At 37.4% G+C, this 24,663-nt stretch overlaps 1 protein-coding gene across 1 annotated transcript in view; it reads left to right on the top strand.

The window, feature by feature from the left end:
- Positions 1 to 24,663, top strand: part of IL1RAPL2 (interleukin 1 receptor accessory protein like 2) — a 610,158-nt gene that overhangs the window by 73,323 nt on the left and 512,172 nt on the right. The window contains exon 3 of the mRNA XM_059385200.1: positions 8,354 to 8,507. Within this exon, the coding sequence (XP_059241183.1) occupies positions 8,354 to 8,507 (154 nt within the window). The remainder of the gene's footprint in view (positions 1 to 8,353; positions 8,508 to 24,663) is intronic.

Raw genomic sequence — 24,663 nt, 5'->3', positions numbered from 1 at the left:
GACCCCAGTAAAATGTGCTTTAACCAAATCAGAGGAGACCCCAAATCGTGGGGGGAAGAAAGGGGGTAAAAAGAAGTTCAGAAAAATAATGAAAAATTTAAAAGTGAAAAAAACAATATAAAATGTATATATATATATGCATATATATGATATATATCATATATATAATATATATAAGTATGTGTGTGTGTGTGTGTGTGTGTATACACATATATAAAAGACTGGTGAATAGAACAGGTTCACCTACTTAATTTTGGGAGTATTTTGGTCTCTTAGAAGAAACTACCTCCCCAAATTTTAAGGAATGTAAAACATATATAAGGGTAAACATGATAAAGCAATGGAATATGACTATGAAGATGAAAAAACTTTTTAATTTCTAAGGAAGGAGTTGATAAGATAAGTTGGTTGGGGAAATAAAGAAAAAAAAAGTGAAGAGAATTTGCTCAGGTTGGAAACTAGAACAAAGCCCTGTGCTAGATTTAGGGTATATTTTGATCTATTAGAAGAAGTTGTATCCCAAATTTTTTTTGAAGAAAAAACCATATGTGTATATGAAAAATAAAGTTAGATACAATGTAGGATAAAATGTGACTATAATAATGAAGGTTCAAAAAATATTTTTGAAAGGTATTGTTAAGATAAACTAGTTAAAAAATGTTAAAAGAGGAACGGGTAAAAGTTAAAAAAATAGCAGAAGAAACAAATTTAAAAAATTAATTAACTTTTCAAGTCTAAAGAATCATGGGGAGAGAGCCTTGAAGTCCATGCTTTGCTTTCTCCTACTGTGGAATTCCGCTGTTCACCTTGGTAAGTGAACTTGTTCAGGCTGGATTTCTTGCTGATCTTCTTGGGGAGGGACCTGTTGTAATGATTCTCAAGTGTCTTTGCCCCAGGCAGAATTGTACCACCCTTACCAGGGGCCAGGGTAAGTAATCTGCTCAGGTTCACTTTCGGGAGCTTTTGTTCCCTGAACACTTTCCATAGAGTTCCAGAGGACGATAATGAAAATGGCAGCCTCCCAATCCCCGGCCTAGAGGAGCCGGGAGCTCGGGGCCCCCACTCCTCAATGCGCCCTCGGAGAAAAGCGCTCAATCACTCCTGTCTCCCTGGCCTCTGGCTGCGCTCTGACATCACTTAGCCTGTGACCAAACATCTCTGTCTCTGGCACACAGCCCCACCTGGAGTCTCCAAACCCTGTAGATCCCTGAGCTCTTCCAGAGGAGTCTCACCGGGTCCCATGGGGTCCTGGCTTATAGAACAGTGACCTGTGCTATGGATCATGATAAAGTAACCCCGAGTTGAGAGCTTGCTCCTCAGCTCCATCTCGGTAGCCCGCTTCCCTGCTCTAATACCTGTGAGCTCTGACACTCAGATACCCCCAATCCTTCTGTGATCCCGCAGGACCTGAAACCATGCTGTCCCTGGGTGGGCTTCACCCCTTTCTAGCCTCTGGAGCGATGTCCCTCAGTGGAGCAGACTTTATTTATTTATTTATTTATCAAAGATTTTATTTATTTGACAGAGAGATCACAAGCAGGCAGAGAGGCAGACAGAGAGGGAGGGGGAAGCAGGCTCCCTGCTGAGCAGAGAGCCCGATGTGGGGCTCGATCCCAGGACCCTGAGATCATGACCTGAGCCAAAGGCAGTGGCTTAACCTACTGAGCCACCCAGGCGCCCCTGGAGCAGACTTTTAAAAGTTCTGATTTTGTGCTCTGTTGCTCTGCCACTTGCTGGGAGCCGGCCCCTCCCCCCAGGGTCTATCTTCCCATCACTTTGGATTCACTTCTCCACAGGTCGATTTTCTGTTTCTGGAATTGCTGCTCTTCTTCTCCTCAATCTCCTGTTGGATTTGTAGGTGTTCGGAATGGTTTGATAAGCTATCTAGCTGATCTTCTGCTACCTGATGTCGTCTCAGCCTGCTACTTCTCTTGCCATCTTGGCTCCTCCCCTCTGTAGGCTTTTTAGTATTTGGTCTCAGCCTACTCATTGCTACTCTCAACAATAAAAGTATTCAGAATTTTTTTTGTTTACTTCATGTTATTTCTCATCTGAGTGCTTCACATGTTGTTCTCTCTATCCAGTATGTCTTACCTTTTATATATTGTTTAAAACTCAGCTCAGATATAATTTTTATATATTGTTTAAAACTCAACTCAGATATTACTAGTAGCCTACATGCACACCAGACCTCTTTGTCCATGCCCAGTCTGCTGTAATCTTGGATGATGCAGGGTTAGAATTACTTCAGATGTTTCTTCCACATTTTTCTCCTCTTCTTTTCTTTTGTGTATTTTTATTACACTTATGTTATACTTCTTATATTTCTTCCAAAGTCTTTAGATATTCTTTTTAAAAATTCTTTTTATTTTTGCTTGTTAGTTTGGGAAGTTTTTATTGACATATCTTCAAACTCACTGATTTTTTTTTTCTTGGCCATGCCCAGTTTACTAACGTACCAAGAAAAGCATTCTTTATTTCTGTTACAGTGTTTTTATTTATAGTATTTCATTTTACTTTTTTTAAAGAGTTTCCATCTCTCTTCTGTTTTTACATATTTTCCACCCTTGCCTTTAGGTCCATTAACATATTAATAATATTTATTTTAAATTCCCTGACTGATAATTCCAAATTTTCTACCATACCTGAGTCTGGTCCTAATGCTTGTTCTTTCTCTTCAAATGGTGGTTTTTATTTTGTTTTGTTTGTCTCTTAGTATACCATGTAAATTATTGTCAAAAGCCAGGCATAATGTACTAAGTAAAAGGAACTGAGGTAATAGGTCTTTAATTTGAGATTTTTACATTTATCTGGCTAAGAGTTAGGCTGTGTTTATTGCTTGCTATAGTCATAGATATTAGAGGCTAAAATTCCTTCTGGTGTCCTTGATATCCACTCTCCTGTTATCTTTGGTTTTACCTAGAGACTTCTTAAATAAGGCCTGAATTGTGCAGTTATTTTTGCTATAATATCCTATTGTTATACAGGAGTTATACTTGTTAAAATATAGGGTAAGGGAAAGCAATCTGTAATCTTATGATTAGATTTCAGTCTTTTAGTGAACCTTGTCCCTGGGCTATGACCATCACAAGTGCTTCTCAGCTTCTCTCCCACCTCCATTAGATGAGACAGCAAGGATAGAGGGAGTTGGTGCTGGCTATTTTTCTTCCCTCACTTCAAAGACTAGAGGGACTGCCATCAGATATTTCCCTTTTCCCATATACTTTGAGGACAGGCTGTTAAGGAGAATAGGACTCTTTGGGTATATTTCATAATGTTTACTTTTTCCTTCCTTTGCCGGGAGCATAAGGGGATTTTTCTCTAGTTTCCATGCTGAAAACCTGGTGGGGCTCCTGGAGGTAAACATTCTAAAAGTGTGCTCTTCAAAAGATTGCCCCCCCAGGGGTTTTTATATATAAAGCTAGTTCATAGTCTTCAGAAATTAGTAAGTTATCCTTAAGTGCTCCTGTTAGTTGCTGGTTCCTGTGTTTGCTTCAGCTTGCAGTAAGTTGTGATTCTCTGTATCACCTGTCTCTGTGGTTTTTGGGGTAGTGGTTTTCACTGTCACCATAAATATCTGATGAATATAAGAAGAGTTGTTGATTTTCAGTTTGTTCACATTTTTTCTTGTTGTATGGATGGTAGTGACAACTTCAAAACTTTTGCATGTTGAATCAGAAACTGGAAGTCAACACCTACATTAGAATTATAACTTGGGGGATGGTGCTGGGGTGGCTCAGTTTGTTGAGCATCTGACTCTTGGTTTTGGCTTAGGTCATGATCTTGGGGTCATGGGATCAAATCTTGTGCTAGGCTCTCTTCTCCGCACAGAGTCTGCTTGAGATTATCTTCCTTTCTCTTCCTGTCCCTCTTTCCCTCCTCCTGCTCTCAATGTATTCTCTCTCTCTCTCTCTCTCTCAAATAAATAAATAAATGAAATCTTTTAAAAAATGAGTTATAACGTTGGATTGTGTTTTGGATTGTCTCAGACCCCTATAGAAATGTGAATCACATTAATTCCTGAGAGACATTAACATGTCATAATGGATGTGTATGTAATCTGAAAGCAGAGTAATAATAGTGATAATAATAATAGTATAGTAGTTAATATTTATTGTTTTTAGCATGTGATGCCCTATATTACTGAACACCTATATACATTACCTCTTTAAATCCTTATAATTGGCCGTATTGGTAAATATTATCACCACTTTTTTCAAAAGTTGAAAAACTAAGGTTTAGATCAATGAATTGGCATGTTTAAGAACATACAACTTAGGATTCCAGCTCAAGTATTTGAGTCTAGAATGTACACTTTAACCACTGTGGGGTACCAACTTTAACATTAGGACTATGAAGAGAGAAAGAGAAATAGAGCTAGGGAGGGGAAAAACTTTGTCAAATTTGTTATCCTGTGAATTTGGAGTATGGGTAGGGATGAAAAGGGCAAAGTTGATACCTAATTTACAATTGTGCTCCTATGTCTTCCATCTTTAAATTGAAGAAAGTTCATGTTCACTACAGATTGTTAGGTAGATGCCTAGATACTCTATGAATAGTCCAGTCTTCAGGGGAAAGGAGAGAAATTGCATCAGAGTGCATGAGTAGTAGGTATTTGAACAAAAGTAACTTGAGGACCAGAGATTACATGATTGGTTTATGGTTGTCCAACTACTTTGTGTCTGAACTTCAGAATCAGAATAAATATTTAAATAAATCTTCCTGGTATATTTGCCATGAGAAATGAGTCCTGTGCTCCAAAAGCCCTGAAATAACCAGACCAACAAATCAAACTGATTAAAAAATACCTGTTTGTATGATGATGATATCTCAGAAATGTACTGTGAATATGGTGGTGACTGTTTCAGGGTGGAAATTCCAACATCCAAATGTGGCTAGCAACATGTTACATTAAGAAACTTGGTCCACAGATGTTCCTATTGAACCTTCTAGGCTCCCAACTTAGCACATACTGGCAAATGACAAATGCCACTCAGGAAGGCTGGCAGAGAGGGAAGGAAGCTTGTCTTTAAGGATTGACATTATTATGATTTAACAAGGAGGTTGTATAACAAACAGCTCTATGAGGGATCGGTCAGGACATGAACTGGAGCTGTTTATTGAACATAGGTACCTCCACAAGACTGGCCTTCAGCAAAACCTTCAAGGTGATGAAGTTTATTTTAATGGTCCCAAAGTACAAATATAAGGGACCTGCTCATATTTAAGGCTTTGAAGGTTTTTCCTCACCTCAGATAAACAGCCATCTTTAGATTTGATTTACATGTTTCAAATTACTTTGCCTAACAGGCTGTCAAAATTAAATTAAATGGATATGGAGCAATGAGGTATGGCAATGATGCTTGTTCAGTAGGAGAGAGGTCATAGGGAGATTGGGGACAGGAGAGAAGCAATGACAGTAGTAAACCTAGCAGCCAGCAGTTTAAGGGAAGGATGCTGTAAACAGTGGAGTAAAAAGGCTGGAAGACTTTGGAGATTTGATATAGGTACCCATATATTTGAAGGATAGCCAAGGAAATAATTTTGTAAAGGATGGGTCGCTTGATGTATGATGGTCATCTATAAGCCTCTTCTAATAAAATAGAGTTCCTCTACCCACCTGCTAGGATTAGTGTTGGAGTGGCCTCTTAAGAGCTATACATTTTCAGTGGATTAAAGTATTATGTTCCTGGGGATGGCTAACCAATTAGTGAAGATTTGTTTTCATCTGATTAGTCCATTAGCACCAATTTTCACCAAAGAGAGCTGGGGATTTGGAGGAGATATAATCCAAGATTGTGAAAGTTTAGGGATAGAAAGCATTCTCTGTGCTGAAGACCACCATATATAGTGCTCCCAACAAGAATGTAATGAATAAACTCTGTAAACCTCTGTGCTCTGGCTGCTCACATAGTAGTATATGTTATCTTCATATATAGAGTAAGAAACTGATACTTAAGTAAAGAACTTAAGCAAATTTGACCAAAATAACAGAACTTGGGTGAACCCCAGATTTTGACTTAGAGATGTCTTGCTCTGACTACAGTTTACCTTTTCATCTATACTACATTGTCTCTAGAAGGGTGGAGATGACCTGATAATAACATTTTCCTATGCCAAAGTTTAAAAAAATCCACAAAACTCTATTAGGTACAAATAATCTTTTATAAGGCTAGATGGCAACTTGGAAGATAGTTGGGACTATCTCGATCTAGCCCAAAGAATGTGTAAAGATTCCAGGCTGTTCTTCAGCAGGGGTTATTTTCTAACTCTTATACACTCTATAGATTTTACTTCCTTGGGAAAAAAGAAATCAAAGCTGTGTGCTGGAAAAATGAAAATGGTTAGAGCTAATTGCAGATGGACTTTCCCCAAAAATGACATTAGAAAACAAAGTCATTTGTCTTTGAATACAATGAGTGTGTGGGCTCATTTTCCCACCCCCACCACTGCTATGTGAAAGTGAAGCAGCTCAGTTTTCATTTTCCTTTTCTCTCAAAATGCCCAGAGGGACCATATTTTTGTTTAATAACCTTCAGAATGATTCTTTAGAAATCTGAGGCTATTGGAGTTTGAAGCAATGCGAAAATAATTGTGGATTATTATTGTATGACGATAGTGGCAGCTGGACTATTTTTTTGTTGTTGTTCAGACTTTCTTCTTCATTTTCTCAGAAACCTTATATCCCAAGGTTTAACTCAGAAGAAAATCTCATATAGGTGATAAACCTTGCCAGACATGGTATGTAATATAATTTCAGACAGACCCTTAACTGTTCTTTGGAAAGACCCTAGGGAGTGAAGCAGACTTATATCTAGATGTCCTAGATAGTATTACTTTTATTTACTCTCTGACAATATGTGTGGGTAGTTATACTGGACATAAAGCAAGCATATCTCTTAAATATTGTACCTGTGAACTTAAGTGCCAGTTCTTGTATTTTGTTGTCAAAACTCCTGCTATCATAAAAGAAAAAGATCTGTTAAAGTAAGAAACTATTAAATGGATACTCATTCAATTAAATCATTTCACACACACACACACACACACACACACACACACACACACACATGCATACATGTACACAAGTATGTAGAGCTGGGTTTGAGAGTCAACACTGATTCTATCTTTATGTGAATGTTTAGGATGTATTTGTGGAGGGCAGGAGTGGGGGTGAGGGAGAGAAGGGGTTGAAGAGATGTTGTATATACCATAGTGGGAAAAGAGAAAATTTCGCTTAACAATTATTTACATCATTGACCTCACAATCATTTTTTCATTGTCTTAACTGACAGATTCAAAATTTAGATGATAAAATATTTTTGCCTTGATTATTCAGCACTCCCTCACAATTGTCCCCTACACCTCCTCTTGATGTTTGATGTATAGCTTTTGGCCACAGTTTGGTTGAACATTTGAGATGAGTGGTAGACAAACTGGAACCATATCTAAAAAGTAGTCTGAGAAAATTCCCAAAAGGCACAGCCACTTGGCTGAATATTCTTACATACTTGGTTATTGCTATGTCTTTGTCACTCTCTGGAAAATTGTTAAACATTCCTTTCTAGAGAAGTCCAATCTTAGTAGCAAGGCTCCCTCGTGTTTCCATCAGGCGTGTAGAAAAATTGTCTTCCAAACCCAGATCTTATTCTCTGGTCATATGTCACTGAACTCAGAAAATGAGCGGATAATTTCTCCTTTTTTATGACTAGAACAAAATGTGTCCTTATTTTACCAAGCTATGTCTCTAAAGAACTGCTTAAGCCTAATTTTCTTGACCCTTGTTCTCACCCCCACCCACCTAGATGTATCTCTTGATTATGGGAAGGGAGACTCTGGAATATTAGCATCAGTCTTTAACTATAAGAAGTAGTTATTAAAATTATTGTAGACAATATTGCCAATGTAAAGCTTTTTATGAATTTTTAATAATGCCTCAGACTCCCTTGTAGTATGCTTTGTTACTAAATGAACACTATTCTCTTAGGACTTTTAGGAAAATCCCTGTCAAATAGAAAAAAATACAGGATATTTAGCAAATTTTAAGGTTTTGCTATATCCTTTTTGCATCTTGGGGAGTTTGTATGCTTTTCCATTTTTGCAGAATATCTCTAATTACTTTCTGCACTTGGGATCAGTCTTTTAAGGTAGCTACTGGGCTGATAGTTGTGATATTTAAATTGGACACATTAAGATGCTGTTGTGATTTTTTTATGGTCATTGACTTAACTCTAGTTATATATTTTGAAAAGTAAAGAGAAGAGCATAAGAAAGTGAAAGTAATAACTTGTCAGTACTAAGACTTGATGAGAATTTAATTTTTTTTGTTTGTTCACAAATATTTTTTCTGCAGGAATGTAAGCCCAAAATGTGGAGAAGTATAATAATACAGAAGGGAAATGCTCTGCTAATCCAAGAAGTTCAAGAAGAAGATGGAGGAAATTACACTTGCGAACTTAAGTATGAAGGAAAACTTGTAAGACGAACAACTGAATTGAAGGTTACAGGTAAGAATTGGTTCTACCAAATTATGGCAAGTGAAATTTGGAAACAAATGGAAGGTTTTAGAAGGGAGGAGCATGGGGATATGAGTGAGCCTGGTCATGGGGATTGAGGAGGGCATAGATATCGTGGAGCACTGGGTGTTATATGCAAACAATGAATCTTGGAACACTACATCAAAAACTAATGATATACTGTATGGTGACTAATATAACTTAAAAATAAATAATAATTTGTTATGGGAAGAAAGAGTTTCCAAAACAAACAGCAAACTTGCAGTGAATTTAGGATTGGCTGCAAATCAGATGGTTTGAAAGCTCACTGTTAATAAGTTGTACTGATAAACTATATGTGGAATATGGAAAATTGATTTAGGGAACATGAGGCCAATTGCTGCATATCTCTTCTCTGCCTTTATGATGTGTTTTTAACTCTTCAAGATATCTTGTTACTAAGCATCTCAGAAAAGATATACTGGAACCACTATAGAATGTTGATATGTAGAATCTCCTTGTAGGTAATGCCTGCCTCAGAATTAGATTCTACTGGGCTTTTGAAATGATACCCTCTTGGACTGCATCCAGAATATCATTTATACAAAACTGCTCATAAATGACTGATGTTATTGTGTGCTTCTAGTGATTCTTTTTTTTTAAAGACCCTATTTATTTATTTGACAGAGATCACAAGTAGGCAGAGAGGTAGGCAGAGAGAGAGGAAGGGAAGCAGGCTCTCTGCTCAGCAGAGAGCCCTATGTGGGGCTCGATCCCAAGACCCTGGGATCATGACCCGAGCCAAAGGCAGAGGCTTTAACCCACTGAGCCACCAGGGCGCCCCCTTCTAGTGATTCTTAAATGGAAAAGAATCTCAACAAATAGTATGTATATGTGTATTTTTTTAAAGATTTTAGTTATTTATTTATTTGACAGAGATCACAAGTAGGCAGAGAGGCAGGCAGAGAGATAGAGAGGAGGAAGCAGGCTTCCCGCTGAGCAGAGAGCCTGATGCGGAACTCTATCCCAGGACCCTGGGATCATGACCTGAGCTGAAGGCAGAGGCTTTAACCCACTGAGCCACCCAGGCGCCCCTATATGTGTATTTTAAATCTGAAGTACAAGTGAAATATAAACTAGTAATTCTACTCATACCACATGAAGGAGAGAAACTCATGATATTCTGATCTGGTGGAGAATGTTAGAAAGTAGTTTTCAGTGACATGACAGAACCTGATACCCATAAATGTTATCTCTGATGATGGGTATGATGGACCCAAGAAATTTCATGACAAAAGTCTACCTATTGTTCCTGAGAAAACCTTGCCTAATTTTTTTTTCTTATCTATGTTTTAGATGTATGTGTATGTGTGTGTGTGTGTGTGTGTGTGTGTGTGTGTGTAAGTGTTCACACACACATTTTTATTGTAGGTAAAATCTGAGCCATAGTAAAATTTGACATTATCCAGACAATCATAATTATGATTATATTGATTAACTTAAGACTGATGCTCTTGGGCATTACCAGTTTAACTATGTAATATTGAAATCAAGTAGTTGATTAATTATAGCATATTCACACAAATGTTAGAAATACAGATTTCCTTCTATGTTATTTTCACATATGTTCATCTGACCTTTTTGGGGTAGTATTAAAATCAGTCTACTAATAATGACATTTGCTGAGTAAGTTCATTGGTGTAACTCATATTTAATTAAGTTTTTGATCACTAAGAGTCAGCAGTTTGTTTTGTCTTTTTCAAAATTCTGAATGTTAGCACAAGGAATAAAAAATATTTTATCAGGGGGCACCTGGATGGTGCAGTTGGTTGAGTCCAACTCTTGTTTCAGCTCAGGTCATGATCTCAGGGTTGTAAGATTGAGACCCAAGTCAGGCTCCTTGTTGATGTATGTATGTATACTTCAGTTCATTTTCTCTCCTATTACATGACAGTTCTACTTAGTCTGAATTTGTAGAGTAACTTCTGTGGAAGTTTAAATTATTCTTTTAATTAGTATTGCACGTCTTTTCCAGTATGAACTTTCACAATAACTAACCCTGTTGGGCCAAATCATATAGGAAAGATCTGCTTTTGGTTGATTTTTTTTTTCTCAATGTGAACTAGACTTCCTGTCTCATTCAAGAAGAAGAGTCAATCAGGAAGTTATACATCATTAATAAGTGACCTGACCATGCAAAAATCCTTCCAGTATCATCAGTTTGACCACAGTCACACAATCCTTATCAGCTGTCTGCAGAACACCTCCATTAGGAATTATTTACTAAAATTTGTAACATTATAGTGGTTGGCTTGGGTTTAAGTTGGACCAGAATAAAGTTAACACCAAACCTCTTTTATGCTCCCATCTGATGGGTTGTGGTGACAGTATGTTTAATTTTTTTGTTTGTTTGTTTCTTTTTAGATTCTGGAAAAACAGAGCTAGAGCTGCTATTTTGGGGCATTTTATAAGGTGTTAATTCACTTTCCCTAAACTTTTCATGTAGTTGGACTATACGTTTAAAATTTCACCTCAACTCTACTTCCCAGAGATTTTCAAACTTTAATGCACATCAGAATCATGTGGAAGAACATGGGTAGGATGAAGATAAGGTTCTTTAAATACAGGTTCCATCTCTTTCCTCAAGATTCAAATTCAACACATCAGTAACAATGGGAACTTGCCTTTTTTTCCAGGTAATTCTGTTGTATGCCTTCTAAGGATTGTGTTTGGAGAAATAGTAGCTGAGAGAATAATGCTAAAGAAGTCAGTCACAGGTTTGATTTTCTTGTGGTCATGTTAGTTCACATACACACACACCAAACTCATGTTCATAGGCCCCAAATTGTTTTACCTAACTTCCTAAGAGCTGTCATGAAACTATAAATCCTTGGTCACCAAAGGAAATCTGTTAAGGGAATGTGGGGATAATGCAGCCTCAGCCACTGAAACAGTAATTTTTCATTTACCATTTGAGTAAAAATATACTGAATATGTATCGCATGCTGGAGAAAAAATAATTCAGAATTATCCTTGGGTCAGTGGTCATTATTCTGATAAGAAGATACCAAGTTTATGTATTTATTAACATACTTCAAATGTTATGTTTGATGTAGAAACAAAATGGTCTCTTGGTATACCAGTTCAAGAGGTTGTTTTGTGAAGATTTATTTTTAATTTGTACTTTTCTAGTGGTTTTATTTATTTATTTGAGAGATAAAGGGAGGGAAAACATGAGCAGGGGGAGGGGTAGAGGGAGAAGCAGGCTCCCCTCCAAGCAGGGAGCCTGATATATGGCTCCATCCCAGGATCCTGAGATCGTGACCTGAGCATAAGGCAGATTTTTAACTGACTTGGGCCACCCAGTTGCCCCTAATTTGTACTTTTATATAAGTCACATTGTGATTTGTGTCAGTATTACAAAGCGATTAAACAGTTTATCCTCTCATAATTCAAAATATAAGGCTGGGATTATTTAAAACATAATCCCCTCATACTTGTTTTCGGTTTAGCAATATGCAGGTATGGAATAGGAATTCAATATAAAATAATAGGATTGGCTAATTACAAAATTATGTAGAGCATGATTCTTTAAAATTATATATTGTAAGTATGCAAAATATAAAAGTTTATCAAAATTTTAAGTTTTTTTTTCTGTTTTTTAAAATTTATAAGTTTGAGAAATACTTCTTCAGTAAAGCAAGTGTTTTTTTTTTAAGTGTATAGGTACTACTTGTTTTAAATAGATCAGTTACAAAAAGATCCAGATATTCAAGATTGATGAACTAGAAGGTAATCATTGGTTTTATGAAATGATTTTTTCCATATAAAAGAATTAATTGTAAGATTTCTTTAAATAGCCAGCTTTCCTGCCGCATTAAAATAGGATTTGATTTAAATGCAACTTTTCTGGAACACTTTTAGTATATAAATTATTTCAGGCTTTTGTGGTGTCATGGACATTTCCTTTTATTTCTTCGGAGGGTACAGATGAATAGGGAAGGGTATAACAACAAATAGACATGTACATTAGTGTGTTTAGGTCATTTGTCAAAGACACCAACAGCTAACAATTTTATTTCCCACAGCATATTTTAGGTAGCTGTTTGTTATTTTAGAGTTATTTTCCCTTTCTTCTCACATTGAATTTTGTACAGATGGCTAGTTGAAGTGGTAAGAAGAGAAGGGAGTGTTGATTATATGATAGTGAGAATGTAGAACAGGTGATAATGGAAGAAGATGAGGAGTGGGAGAGGATAGGAAAGATAAGGTAATAGGGTCTTTTGGGATTAGAGGAGAATGTCTGCCTTGGGAAGGTCAAAGGCAGATATAAATAATAGGGGCTTCCCAAAATGAACACCAGCAGGAAACCAGCGCTAATTAACTGTATTTGGAAAATAATTCACCATTCACCTGACAAATCATTCACAAATGCATGATTTTATTCAGCTTTTTAGAAATGCACTTGGTTGCTTAGAAAAAACAAAACAAAACAAAACCAACCTGTTCTTTGGTGACTATGCAAATAATACCAGTCCTCCTGATTATTATAAACAGCTCTAGAGTTCCAGATTTGGGATTCTTTACATGTTAGGATAATCTTTTAATCCATTTGTGTCTAAATGCTGTGGCTAGAAAGAGAGGTTTATTCTATGGATATATTTCAAGGATATGCTGCTAGGTTACTATTAAGCAATGGTAGCACACAATTTGGATACACAAAGCTTGATAAAATTACAGAGTAGAAGTTGGGATCAGTTTTTGGTGAAGATGTTCAAATGCCTGGCTTCAGTAAGTGCTTTTAATTTCACTTCGCCAAGTTATAACTAACTGTAGTGCACTGTTGCGTGTGTCCTTGAGACTGCATAGTTTATTAGAATAACCTTCCTCTGGTGTAGAGAATGGCTGCTATTTACACACAGAGGGAGCAATTTCACATCAGGCTTGAAATCAGGCTTTTGTTGGCCCTGGCTGTTTATTTATGAGTCTACTGTTAATGCTAAGACATTGGGGTGAAAGTGCGTTTAGGAGAAACAGGGGAATGTGGAGATATGGTGGAGAGTTGGGGGAAGAAACAGAATGGAGATTCTGACTGAGTAATGATAGTATAATAGGAGATGTGATCTGTAAGCCAACAACTACATAATAATCATAATAGGGGGACCCAGAGATCTAATATCTATTGAGAGCTCACTTTGTGGCAGACATTATGCTTAGTGTTTTTCATTCATTTTTTTTTTTCATTTAAACTTCAGAAAAACCATATGAGGGTAGATACTATTACTGTCCCCATTTTATTGAGGAAGAAAACTTAGGTGAAGTGATGTGTTTCAGTCACATATTTTGTAATTGACAGAGCATGGATATGAATCTAGGTCTTTCTGACTCTTAAGTATAACTTTTTTTTTTGAAGATTTTATTTATTTATTTGTCAGAGAGAGAGCGAGCGAGAGCGAGCACAGGCAGACAGAGTGGAAGGCAGAGTCAGAGGAAGAAGCAAGCTCCCTGCGGAGCAAGGAGCCCGATGTGGGACTCGATCCCAGGACGCTGGGATCATGACCTGAGCCGAAGGCAGCTGCTTAACCAACTGAGCCACCCAGGCGTCCCTAAATATAACTTTTTAACCACCACCAAGAACAAACCATATATTGCCAGATATATATTACATACATTGAAAAATATATCAAAATATTGATCATAATGTTCATTTTTCCATTATAATTTCCTTTCTAGACATTATCTATTCAAAATTTCCTGTTGGAATTTAGATACCACTAAAAGGATGCACTTGACATTTTGGAACCTAGTCCTTATAGATCTCAGTGAGTATCTTAGAGTAGATCAATAGGAATGGGACACAGAATTAAATTTAAATTTAGGATGGTGCCAGGAAACAGGAAACAAGAAAAAGTAGGGATCCAAGAAAAGCAAGAATGTACAGAAGATAAAATTTGCCAAGCTTCCCATTTTGGTGTCAAAAGACACTATTAATATGAAAATCCATATTGAGAAAAAATGGATTCCAGTAAGGTTCGTAGCAGTTATCACAATGATTTTTTAAAAAGATTGTATTTATTTGTTTGACAGAGAGATCACAAGTAGGCAGAGAGGCAGGCAGAGAGAGAGAGAGGGAAGCAGGCTCCCCACTGAGCAGAGAGCCCAATGCGGGGCTTGATCACAGGACACTGAGATCATGACCTGAGCTGAAGGCAGAGGCTTTAACCCACTGAGCCACCCAGGTGCCCTATCATAATGATTGTAAGCTAACAGAAGTGAAGCAGTGGAGAACAGTCTAGTTAAACAATGTTGATTCAATTGGTAGAGAGGAGTCAACACATAAAACGGTGCCTACTCTTTGCAACAAGAAACATAGGATTCAGGTTTCTTAATGTGATTCCGAAATCAGACAGGTGGAGGCAGAATTATGTTCCCTTTGGAACCTGAGAATTTTTAAAATTTTTTTCATTAGAACAAATAGTGTTTTAAACAGTTTCTAAACTTTTCCAAATTTTTTGTTTTTAATTTTTTATTTTTTATAAACATATAATATATTTTTATCCCCAGGGGTACAGGTTTTTTTTTTTAAACTTTTCCAATTCTAAGAAATGTTAATAGTTATTTCTGGAAGAGAGGAAGGAAAAGAGAGGAGGGGGTGTGGAGAAAGGTTCTGTGACAATGTGTCTGCCAGGTCAAAGTTAAACAGGTCTCTTTTTTGCAAGGCATTTCAGGGCATCTTAGTGTATATCATATTCTAATATGTATTACAGTTTTCTGAAAGGAGGAAGAGATATAATAGTTTAGGACATTTCCTAAACATGTATGATCACATATAATCCACCCCCACTAGACTAAACTATGGCTCAGAGTTTAAACCATTTGCCCTGGGGTGGCAGCTGGTGAATGGCATAGCTCTGACTAGAACCCCCATCTTCTTATTACTAATATACTGTTTTTTTTCTATCATATCCCATTGTTACTCTGTCCTTAGTCCCTTAATCCTGGGTTCTGGGCCAGAAAAAGAGGAGATGTATCCCCAGAAAGACTCCAAAATTAGAGACTTCAGAGCTCAGGTCTATGGATCCCTGAAATAACCTGGTATATAAAATGTTCATTTGCTAACCCAGGGTTTTGGCTTAAAGAAGAAATAGCTGTGATTCTATTCCTTCTATAAAAGGAAAAGCATTTACTGCTGATGACTGAGTCTAAACCAGCAAAAGGGTGATGCCCTAATCAATAGTCAAATGCTTCTAGAAGCCAGGTGAGTCAGGTACCTGAATGGGTGTGTAAGTAACATGGAGAGGCAAGCTGGAGAACACTAGCAGTATTGACTTAGCCCTAGCTGTCATCATGTGAACTTAAGGATCCAGTACTATTAGTCCCTCTACTTTTTAAAGAGATTGTAGAAGGCTGGATTTTTATGTGGAGATCTGTGGTTTGTTCATCATTGTGTGGACTAAGTAAAACATGCCTATATGCTGAATTCAGTTTGGAAATTGTCTTTTTGTGGCCTTTCCTTAAAGAGTTTGGTTCAGTAGCACTTAGAAACAAGTGAATGACTGTGTGGCTGGCTCAGAATTTCCTCCACTACTTCCATCCCCAGCAGTGAGCAGGGGAAAAAAAACAAAAACAAACACAAACAAACAAACAAAAAACATAAGTGTCCTGGAGAGCAGTTAATAGACAAACTGAGAACAGCACTCAGAAGCCATCCTAATCACATCACCAACAGATTGGTCGATCCAAGCAGAGTGTGAAGGGCGCAATTTATGGATGTAATACTACAGGAGGGGTATTGGCAAATTTATCACCTTACAGAGAACAATTTAAATGATGAAGCAAGTTGGTCTCAAATATTACAGATAAATGAAAAGCCCTGGGGTTAAAGTACCCACCTTGAAACTGCCCCAAAGCAATGCAATGTGAAGCAGTGAGGGGAAAAAAAAAAATCATTAGCATATGTTCTCTCTCCTTTATGTTCTGAGCAACCAGTTAACATGATCTGAATGTCTGTATCCTGATTATCATCTGAGAATGTATCTCGTTTATACCTTTCGTGTGACTTAATGAGGAAAGCCCTCAGCAGTCAATAGTTCTTGGCCACGTTAAGGAAACTTTCACATGACTGACTGTGCATTTCATAATTGACTGTTCTTTTGCACAGTCGCAGGTGCAAAAATCTCGTGACCAAAACCGGCTGGTAGCAGCGCCTTTGCCTTTCCTTCTAGGACTCCCTCTCCCTTCTTGGGTGACCCTGGCCTTTCCTAGCATACCCAGCCCACTGTGAATGACATCTTTGTCCCTTCTCTGACTCTTTTAAATGTCTTAATGTCCTGTCTTTTCTGTAGCCCATCTCCTCAGATCCTTGTTTTCTGCTGGGTCTAATCTAGTTCCTCAAAGAGATAAAGAATTCCTGACCGATAATGGCCCAAAATGTTTCCCTTTATAGCTAACATATTTGCAGTTTAATAGATATTTCAATTCTGTAACTCATAGGCATGACTAATGGTGGGAATTTCTGGCAGCTTTGCAGTGCCTGTGGGGGGCCTTTCCCAGAGTGTCACAATTCATACCCTGCAGGTGGCTGCTTGCTCCCTCTAGAAACAAGGTCAACTCTACTCTGACCTTGGGTGACTAGGAGAAAAGAAAAAAAAGCCTGCTTAGAGTTAGTGGGAAGGAAGACCTTGAGTATCAGTCTAAGGAGTGATTTTTCCCCTCTTCCTTTACTGCCTCTGTTGTTTTATCTTTCCTCCCCCCCCCCCCCATTTCTCTCCCCCTGCCTCAACCTATGATATAGGTTGTCACCCTGTTGGTGACAGACAAGGTCAAAGATATTTCCAGTCTGTCATGGAAAATGTTTGCATGTTTCTATGCTTTATAGGGAGACAACTAAAAAAATATTACTCACTGTCCCATTAGCAGAAAGCTGGTCTTGTTTCTCTGCAAAGTTTCTCTGGACTATAAGAACATTTATTCCTGTGGGTTTGTTTCGTAGGTAGCTGTACAGGAGACCAGCTTGGAGGGCTGAGGGTGAGCAAGTTAGAGCACATGGCAGCAGGATATGGCAAACGTGCCCAATCCAGGTCAGTTCTGCTCCAGTGGCTCTCTTCCATCACCTGAGGTGATCATTGACTCCTTGGCTGACTCCTCTGACTTGAGTTAGGGGTAGGGGAGGGGATTCTTGGGAAGGAATTGCAGTGTGACTTCTAGGTGTATAGACCTCTAAGATTCATGGACACAGGTTTTCCTAGGTCTGCTATGTTCATTTGTGAAAGTCTCAGCTACCTTGCTCTCCTCCAACCTGAAAGTAGTGGTTTGAGCAAGCTAAGACTATTCTCTCAAGCCAGTCTTCTAGAGGATGAAAATGAGGAGTTTGATATGGTGGGAGATTAGCCATGAGCCAGATCCAACAGAATGGAACAGATGCTCAGAGGACCACCATTTATTGGGTCAGGTATTGTATTGTACAATCAGTCAATGTTCACAATAACCTTGAAAGTTAGGAAATATTTATTTTATAAGGGAAGAAAGGGAGACTCAGAGGAGATAGGTTACTTGTCTATGATCACAAAGATAGTAAGTGGTAGAATTAGGATTCAAACCCACATTTGTTCCAAAACCTTGCTCTTAAAGCAACCAGCTAAAAACTACCTATGTGGCTTCTGCACACAACAAGGCTCACCAAATGCCACTAGTTCCTTTTCTTCCTGCTTGCTTGCCAGCTTCATGCTCTTTCACTCCCCTTTGCTAAGACATATTTGTACTTTGGTACTTCTTCCATGAAACCTTTACAGATTAATCTCATTTAAAGTTACTAGTTTCTTTCTCCTAAATTCCCTTGGCAATTTTGCAAGAGTTTTCACCACGCTGTTTGACACTAATATATAATTAATTATCTTCAAGTACTTGGTGTAGGTTTTGTCTTACCAATTAGACTAATGTCCTCCATATTCCATTTTTTCCCATACAAAGGTTTACCTTGACATTTAGATATACAATTATGGTACTAGGAGGGAAACACTAAGTTTTCCCATATATGATCTCATTTAAGCATGTGAAAATCCTGAGTGGTATTGTCACTTTAGCCCCACTTTACCAATGTTGAAGTTGAAATTCAGAGAAGTTAATTAATTTTTCTCAGTGTCCTACTGTAATTAAATAATAGCACTGGAGTGAAGGTTCAGGTGGTGGTGGTTGTTTTCTCAAAGCCTGAGCCCCTTCCACTAGTAAATTCTTATAGAACTATATATTATTTGCAGTACTATAATCGGATTTGACTATAACAAATTTTCTTATGTGGAGGTGGATAATATCTTTCGCTGAGAAAAATATATAGAGGAAGGCATTTCTAAGAAATTTTAGCTAAACAAAGAATTTGATTCATAGAAAAGACCTGTGGAAAACTGAAAACTTGATTTGCTTCCTTAGACCCTGCTTCAGAATCAGAGAAGCATGACTCAAGTATAATAGTAGCTGTGTGACTTTGAGAAAAAATAATTTATTCTTTTGAACTTCAGTTTTTTTCCCCATGCAAAATAAGGACATGTTAGTGTGTTCAGTGAAGAAAATATATGAAAATCACCTAGAATGGTGTTTGGGAATTAGTAAGTATTTTAAAAATGATATTAATTATTATGATTAGCATCATTTTCATCATTATTATAACTGGAAGTTTTGCAAAGATGACCACACAGCCATTTTACCATAATAAAGCAGTCTAACAAATGGTTTAAGATAAATTGCTATTTTTAATAGGGCGCTTCATTTACAGGGGATGAATTTAAAAAAAAAATTAAGGAGTTAACCAGGGGCTATGACAAACTCAAGCACAAGGCTACATTCATAGGTATTTGAGGCCAAACTTTTTCATTCAAGAAGATGCAATCATGTGGAATAATTTGTCAATTAAGATGGTCAGAGAAAATATTGTTGTTTATATAAATGAGCTTTTGCAGCCAGCAAGACATTTTAATGATGTGTGAGCCAAGAACAAAGGCTGCTGAGACAAAGCTGAGGTGGAGTATTATCCCGAGAACAAGCATGTTACGGAAAGTGGTCTTTTCCTGTCCAGCAATTCCTTATGTCATTACGATTCCTCACTGGTGGTTTATAAAAGCAGTTAAATTGCCTCCTTTGGTTGTCAAATAGGAAAATAATTCATCAGCTCAAGTCTATAAATCATTTATTGGTACTGGGTGTACTTTATATAGCTAGAAATCTCTTCGTGATTTGACACTATGCTCCTGTGGGGATCCTGAGTAGTAACTGGGAAGCACTAGATATAGAAGCCCAAGTGATGAGCTGCATATTCATGCTTTGATTCTGTCTGACTGGTTAGGAAGAACACCACACTTGTGTATCTGGCATATAGTAGTCATTTAATACATTTGTTTAATGAATGAATTTAAATCTTTGTTGTGTTTTGAATCCTTTGCTTTAGAGCCCATCTAGACTGTATGATAACTCTTTCCACTACGTTCTGTGAAAATAAGATTAAAAAGGCAGTGATAGTTATGTTCAGAAGATAGTGGGCCAATACCCTGACTTGTTTGCTCAGTTTTTATGGTCAGGGCATCATAGCCTCACTATAAACTCTGGTATGAAAGTTACATGAGAAATAATTGGCCTTTGACTTTTCCTAAAGAAAGCCTTTTAAAATCATAATCCAATCACTTTGCCCCCCTTGCTCCTAAGATCAAACACCTGGTAGTATCTATATCCTCATTTTTTAGAGGGGCAGGGAGGAACAAAGGAAGAGGGAGAGAGAGAATTTTAAGCAGAGCCCAACAGAGGGCTTGATCTCACAACCTTGAGATCATGACCTGACCTGAAATCAAGAGTCAAATGCTTAACTGACTGATCCATGCAGGCACCCTTATATCCTCATATTTTTGGCAGTAAAATTATCTTCATGATACTAATTAGTTTACCTCCTGTCTCTATATGAAGTAAAAGGTGAAAAGAACATTTTAAGACAAGTGAATAAGTATTTATCTAATTCTGTCATTGTCATCCCTGGATCCACAATTAGTATATTTGATATTCTCTTTACATTCATCAAATACTCATTGGGCTGGGTGAATAGAGGTGAACTTTATTCTAACAGTTAAAAGAGCTAATAAGTTAGCTTTTGCTTTAAGAGATATGGTTCTGCTCTAATTGAGCTTGTTAGTATAATGAAGGGTAGGGAAAACATAGAGATTAAACAAATAAGCACATGAGTAAGTATCTAATTAGTAATTGCAATAAGTGATAAAAGGGAAAATAACAGAGACTGAAAAGTAGATCATTGGCAAAGTCTACTTGAAGCAAAATAACATTGAGATGGGACCCCGAAAATTTAAGAAAAAGTCATCTAGGTAAAGAGTGGGGAAAAAAATCTCAGAGGAAATAGCATGTTTTAGCTTTGTGGTGTAAAGATCTTTGTAAGTTTAGGGAACCGAAAGAGAGCAGTGTGGTTAGATCAGAGGGAGTAGTGGGAGGAGTGAGATAAAATGAGATTTGGAAGGTAGGCAAGAGCTAGATAATACAGTGCCTTAGAAGGTTTTGGTCTTTATCCTAAGAGCAGGAGGATGTCACTGAATAATTTTCAGTAGGAGAATGTCACATTCCTTCTAACTTACATTAAAAAAAAATATTCCTCTGGATGACCCATGGGGAATAGATGGAAGGAGGTAGAGAGACAAGTTAGGAAGCTATTGGAGCATTTCTGAGAAAGATGATGGTGGCTTGAACTAGAGTGGTAGTAATAGAGATAGAAAAATGTAGACAGATTCAAGAGATACTGTAGAGACAGAAATGATTGGACTTTCTCATAATGATTCCTAGATTTTTGGTTTTAATAATAGAGTAGGCAATAGTGATATTTACTAAATTGGGGAAGACTAAGGGAGGCAAGATTTTGTGGTAAGATTCAAGACTTCTGTTTTGACCATGTTTTATTTGAGATACCCATTAGACATCCTAGAGGAGATGTAGAGTAGGCAGTTGGATATATGAGTCTGGCATTCAGAGAGAAGTCAGCAATAGAAATATAAATTTTGGAGCTATCTGCATGGTATGCATGGTAGGCTACAATGAAGTATTAAATTTTGTGGGGCAACTGATATTACTATAGGGGACCAGTACAAACTGCAGCATCCAGGCCTTATATTACATATTTTCTCCAGAGGACTATGACAGTGTAAGAAAGCTACTTGTCATGATTTTCCCAAACCTCATCAAGTTGTTAAATATCATATATGGTATTTGTACCTGTATTTTTGCTGATATGTGGAGATGACATCCTGCATTTAGCTGACATTTGAATCTCTCAGAGCTAGAGGAATATAACTAATGACATACTAGATATAGTCACTATTATATATGTCAGGTACCATATTAGTCACTTTAAATAAATTTATTTCTAATCATTACCACAGCTCCAAAAAGAACAGCCCCCAATTTATAGATGAAGAAACTCAAGCTCTAGTTACATGACTTGCCCAAGGCCACACAGCAGGTATGCTGGTCTTGTCCCCATTCGAATCCCACTTTTGGGAAAAGTGACTGACGTATAAGCTTACTGGTTATTCTGAACTGACTGCCTGCCTAGACCAGTAGGTGTCTTTGTACCCTCTGGATACCTTGTTCTAAATTGTTAGTCTGAGGACTACTCCCAACAGGAAGACAAGTCTCTAAGTGTGGTACAATGAAGGGAGCACAGAACCTGGTACATAGTTGGTTCACAATAAATGATAGCTACTATAGTGTAATTTTATCATCTCATTGAATGATAAATTAAAAGTCCTGTAGAATAGGTGTTAACTATTTTGCTGGTGAGGAAATCAAGACTCAGCAAGGTTAAGTAACTTGCCCAAGGTCTCACGGCAAATAAGGGACTGAGTTAGTATTTGAAGGCCATCTGTCTGATTCTTAAATTCATAATTCATGCATTCTCAAGTTTAATGACCAAGTGAAGCCAGGGGACTATGGGAGAACATAGGAAGGTAGAGTTATTTAGGCAAAGTAGACTTGGCTTTGAATGTCAGGGAGAAAAACTCATATTCTTGGAATATTTAGGCAGATGTATCATGAAAGTTAGCAGTTTTCCTCACTGATAAATAAGGTCCAGCTTTTGTACATTGGGTCCTGTTTCCCAACTGAAATCCCTCCCAAATATACATAAGCTCTGCTCCTTCATCTATGCCTGTTAGAACCCAGAAGGCTTTCCTTACCTTGTGCTATCTGGTTTGCACACCTTTCCTTCTTGTAGTCCCTCATTTGAACTCAATTCAAGTAAGATTTTTCTACATCTCTCTTCTCTGCAAAGTACTATGCTAGTTGATGCTGCATTGTTTGTTGTGGGCATGCAAGTGTGCCCCATTGAACCAAGTGGCCTATATAAGTCTAGGAGGTAAGAAGAGCTAGGAAGAACGATACTGGAGAGGTAGCTAATATCATTTTTTTTGGAGCTTCTGCAAGAGAGAATATGTATTTATTCTGTCCTGTAACCAAATATTCTCTAGTTCTCAAAGCCTTTTTTTAAAAAAAGTAATCAATTTATTTATATTCACTTGGAATTCTAGGTACACAGACTTTTGATTTACCAAATAACATTTGCAAACAAGAAGTAGCTTCAGTTGATAAGAACTGAAAGGGACTTTGAAGAACATACAATCTTATAACCTCATTCTGTAGATGAGCTAACAGAACCCAGCAAGGTTAATTTATGTGCTCCAAAGACAGTTTGGGAATAACTAAACTGGGGCTTTTCCTAATACAAAGCTGCTTTCTACCACTTTCCACCACCCCACAGTGCCTTTAGTCCCAAGTCTTGTCTCAGAGGCTTTTTTTTGCCAGATTTAATCGATGTCTTCATTATAATTGAAATATTTAAGTCAAATTAATGTATGGCCTTCAGAAAGTTCTGATGATCTGGTTTATAAAAGTCATTCAAACAAACTGTGGAAGTATATGGGATTTTTGACATTTTCCAGAAGACATTAGCTTATATTCTTCAATAACACTCTGAATTTATGATAAAAGAATGCAATTTCAAGTTAACCTTGGCAGACTCCATATTTATCCTCTTTTGGTTGGTTTGTAAGTCAGTTTTCTAATCCAGAGGCTTCTTTTGGTCTTTGAAGCATGAATCCTTCCTTAGAGACAATATGTACTGCAAAATCATCTCATGAACTACTTTATGAACATTAAGGTCTATGAGCAGGGACACACCAGGAAGTAGAGCTGGGAAATCATTCTAGCAGCCTTTCTTGTTCTAGATAAGTGTGGCAGATAAGAGTATAGGATTTAAAGTCAGAAAGATTTGGTTTAAAATTCTTTCTTTACCACTAACTTACTGAATGCCCCTGGGCATTGAACTTCTCTGAGCCTCTGTTTCTACATATGTTTGTGTATCTTTGTCTTGGGAGAATTTGAGATAACAGAGTAAATGACAGCTATTTCTGCTATTGCTGTTGTCATTATGATTATTATTTACAGCCCTTATGACCAATCCTACTACTAATAGTCCACTGCTACTACTGTTAATATCACTAATCTACTTAGTGAGCTGCAAAGGAGGAAAATACCCCTGCGTATATATTGGCAGATGGAATCAGCTCAAGAACAGAGAAGACTTGAGAGAGGGTAAGACGACCAATGATAGGATAAAACAGTTCGTAATAACACATTACAACCTAAAGAGTTCAAATAACCTATGAAATAAAAACTGTAACTTATTTGAATTATGGAAAATAATAACTTTATAAATGCATTTGTTGAAAAATAATCCTTTCATTAAACTAACCTGTACGTTCCAACAGTGAGTGGAACAATGAGCTAAATATCTTGATAAAAGTCTGCAAAGGGTGCTATAGAAGCTCAGAGGTTGAGAATCTTCTAGAGAGCAGGCACAGTTGGGGAACTTTTGGCAGAGTGGGTGGGAAGGGGAAACCAAAGAAGAGAGAGGTCATTGTGGAGCTGGGCTATTTTGGGTTTGATATGTACTCATTTGTCAGACCTGTCCAGTAGACATTAAGTTTTCAAGGGAAAACAAAACAAAATGACATTTTCCCTCTGCCTCACATCCACCTTCCACTTATAATGATAAGCAAACTGGCAGTATATTCCATGCCTTTGACTCAAGAGGGAATTCCTAACGTCACTGACAGATTTCTCAGTCTCTGGC

This window comes from Mustela nigripes, chromosome X (assembly GCF_022355385.1).
Source record: "Mustela nigripes isolate SB6536 chromosome X, MUSNIG.SB6536, whole genome shotgun sequence".
NCBI classification, from domain to species: Eukaryota; Metazoa; Chordata; class Mammalia; order Carnivora; family Mustelidae; genus Mustela; species Mustela nigripes.
The sequence above is the reverse complement of the archived record's forward strand: the minus strand, read 5'-3'. Positions and strand labels throughout refer to the sequence as shown.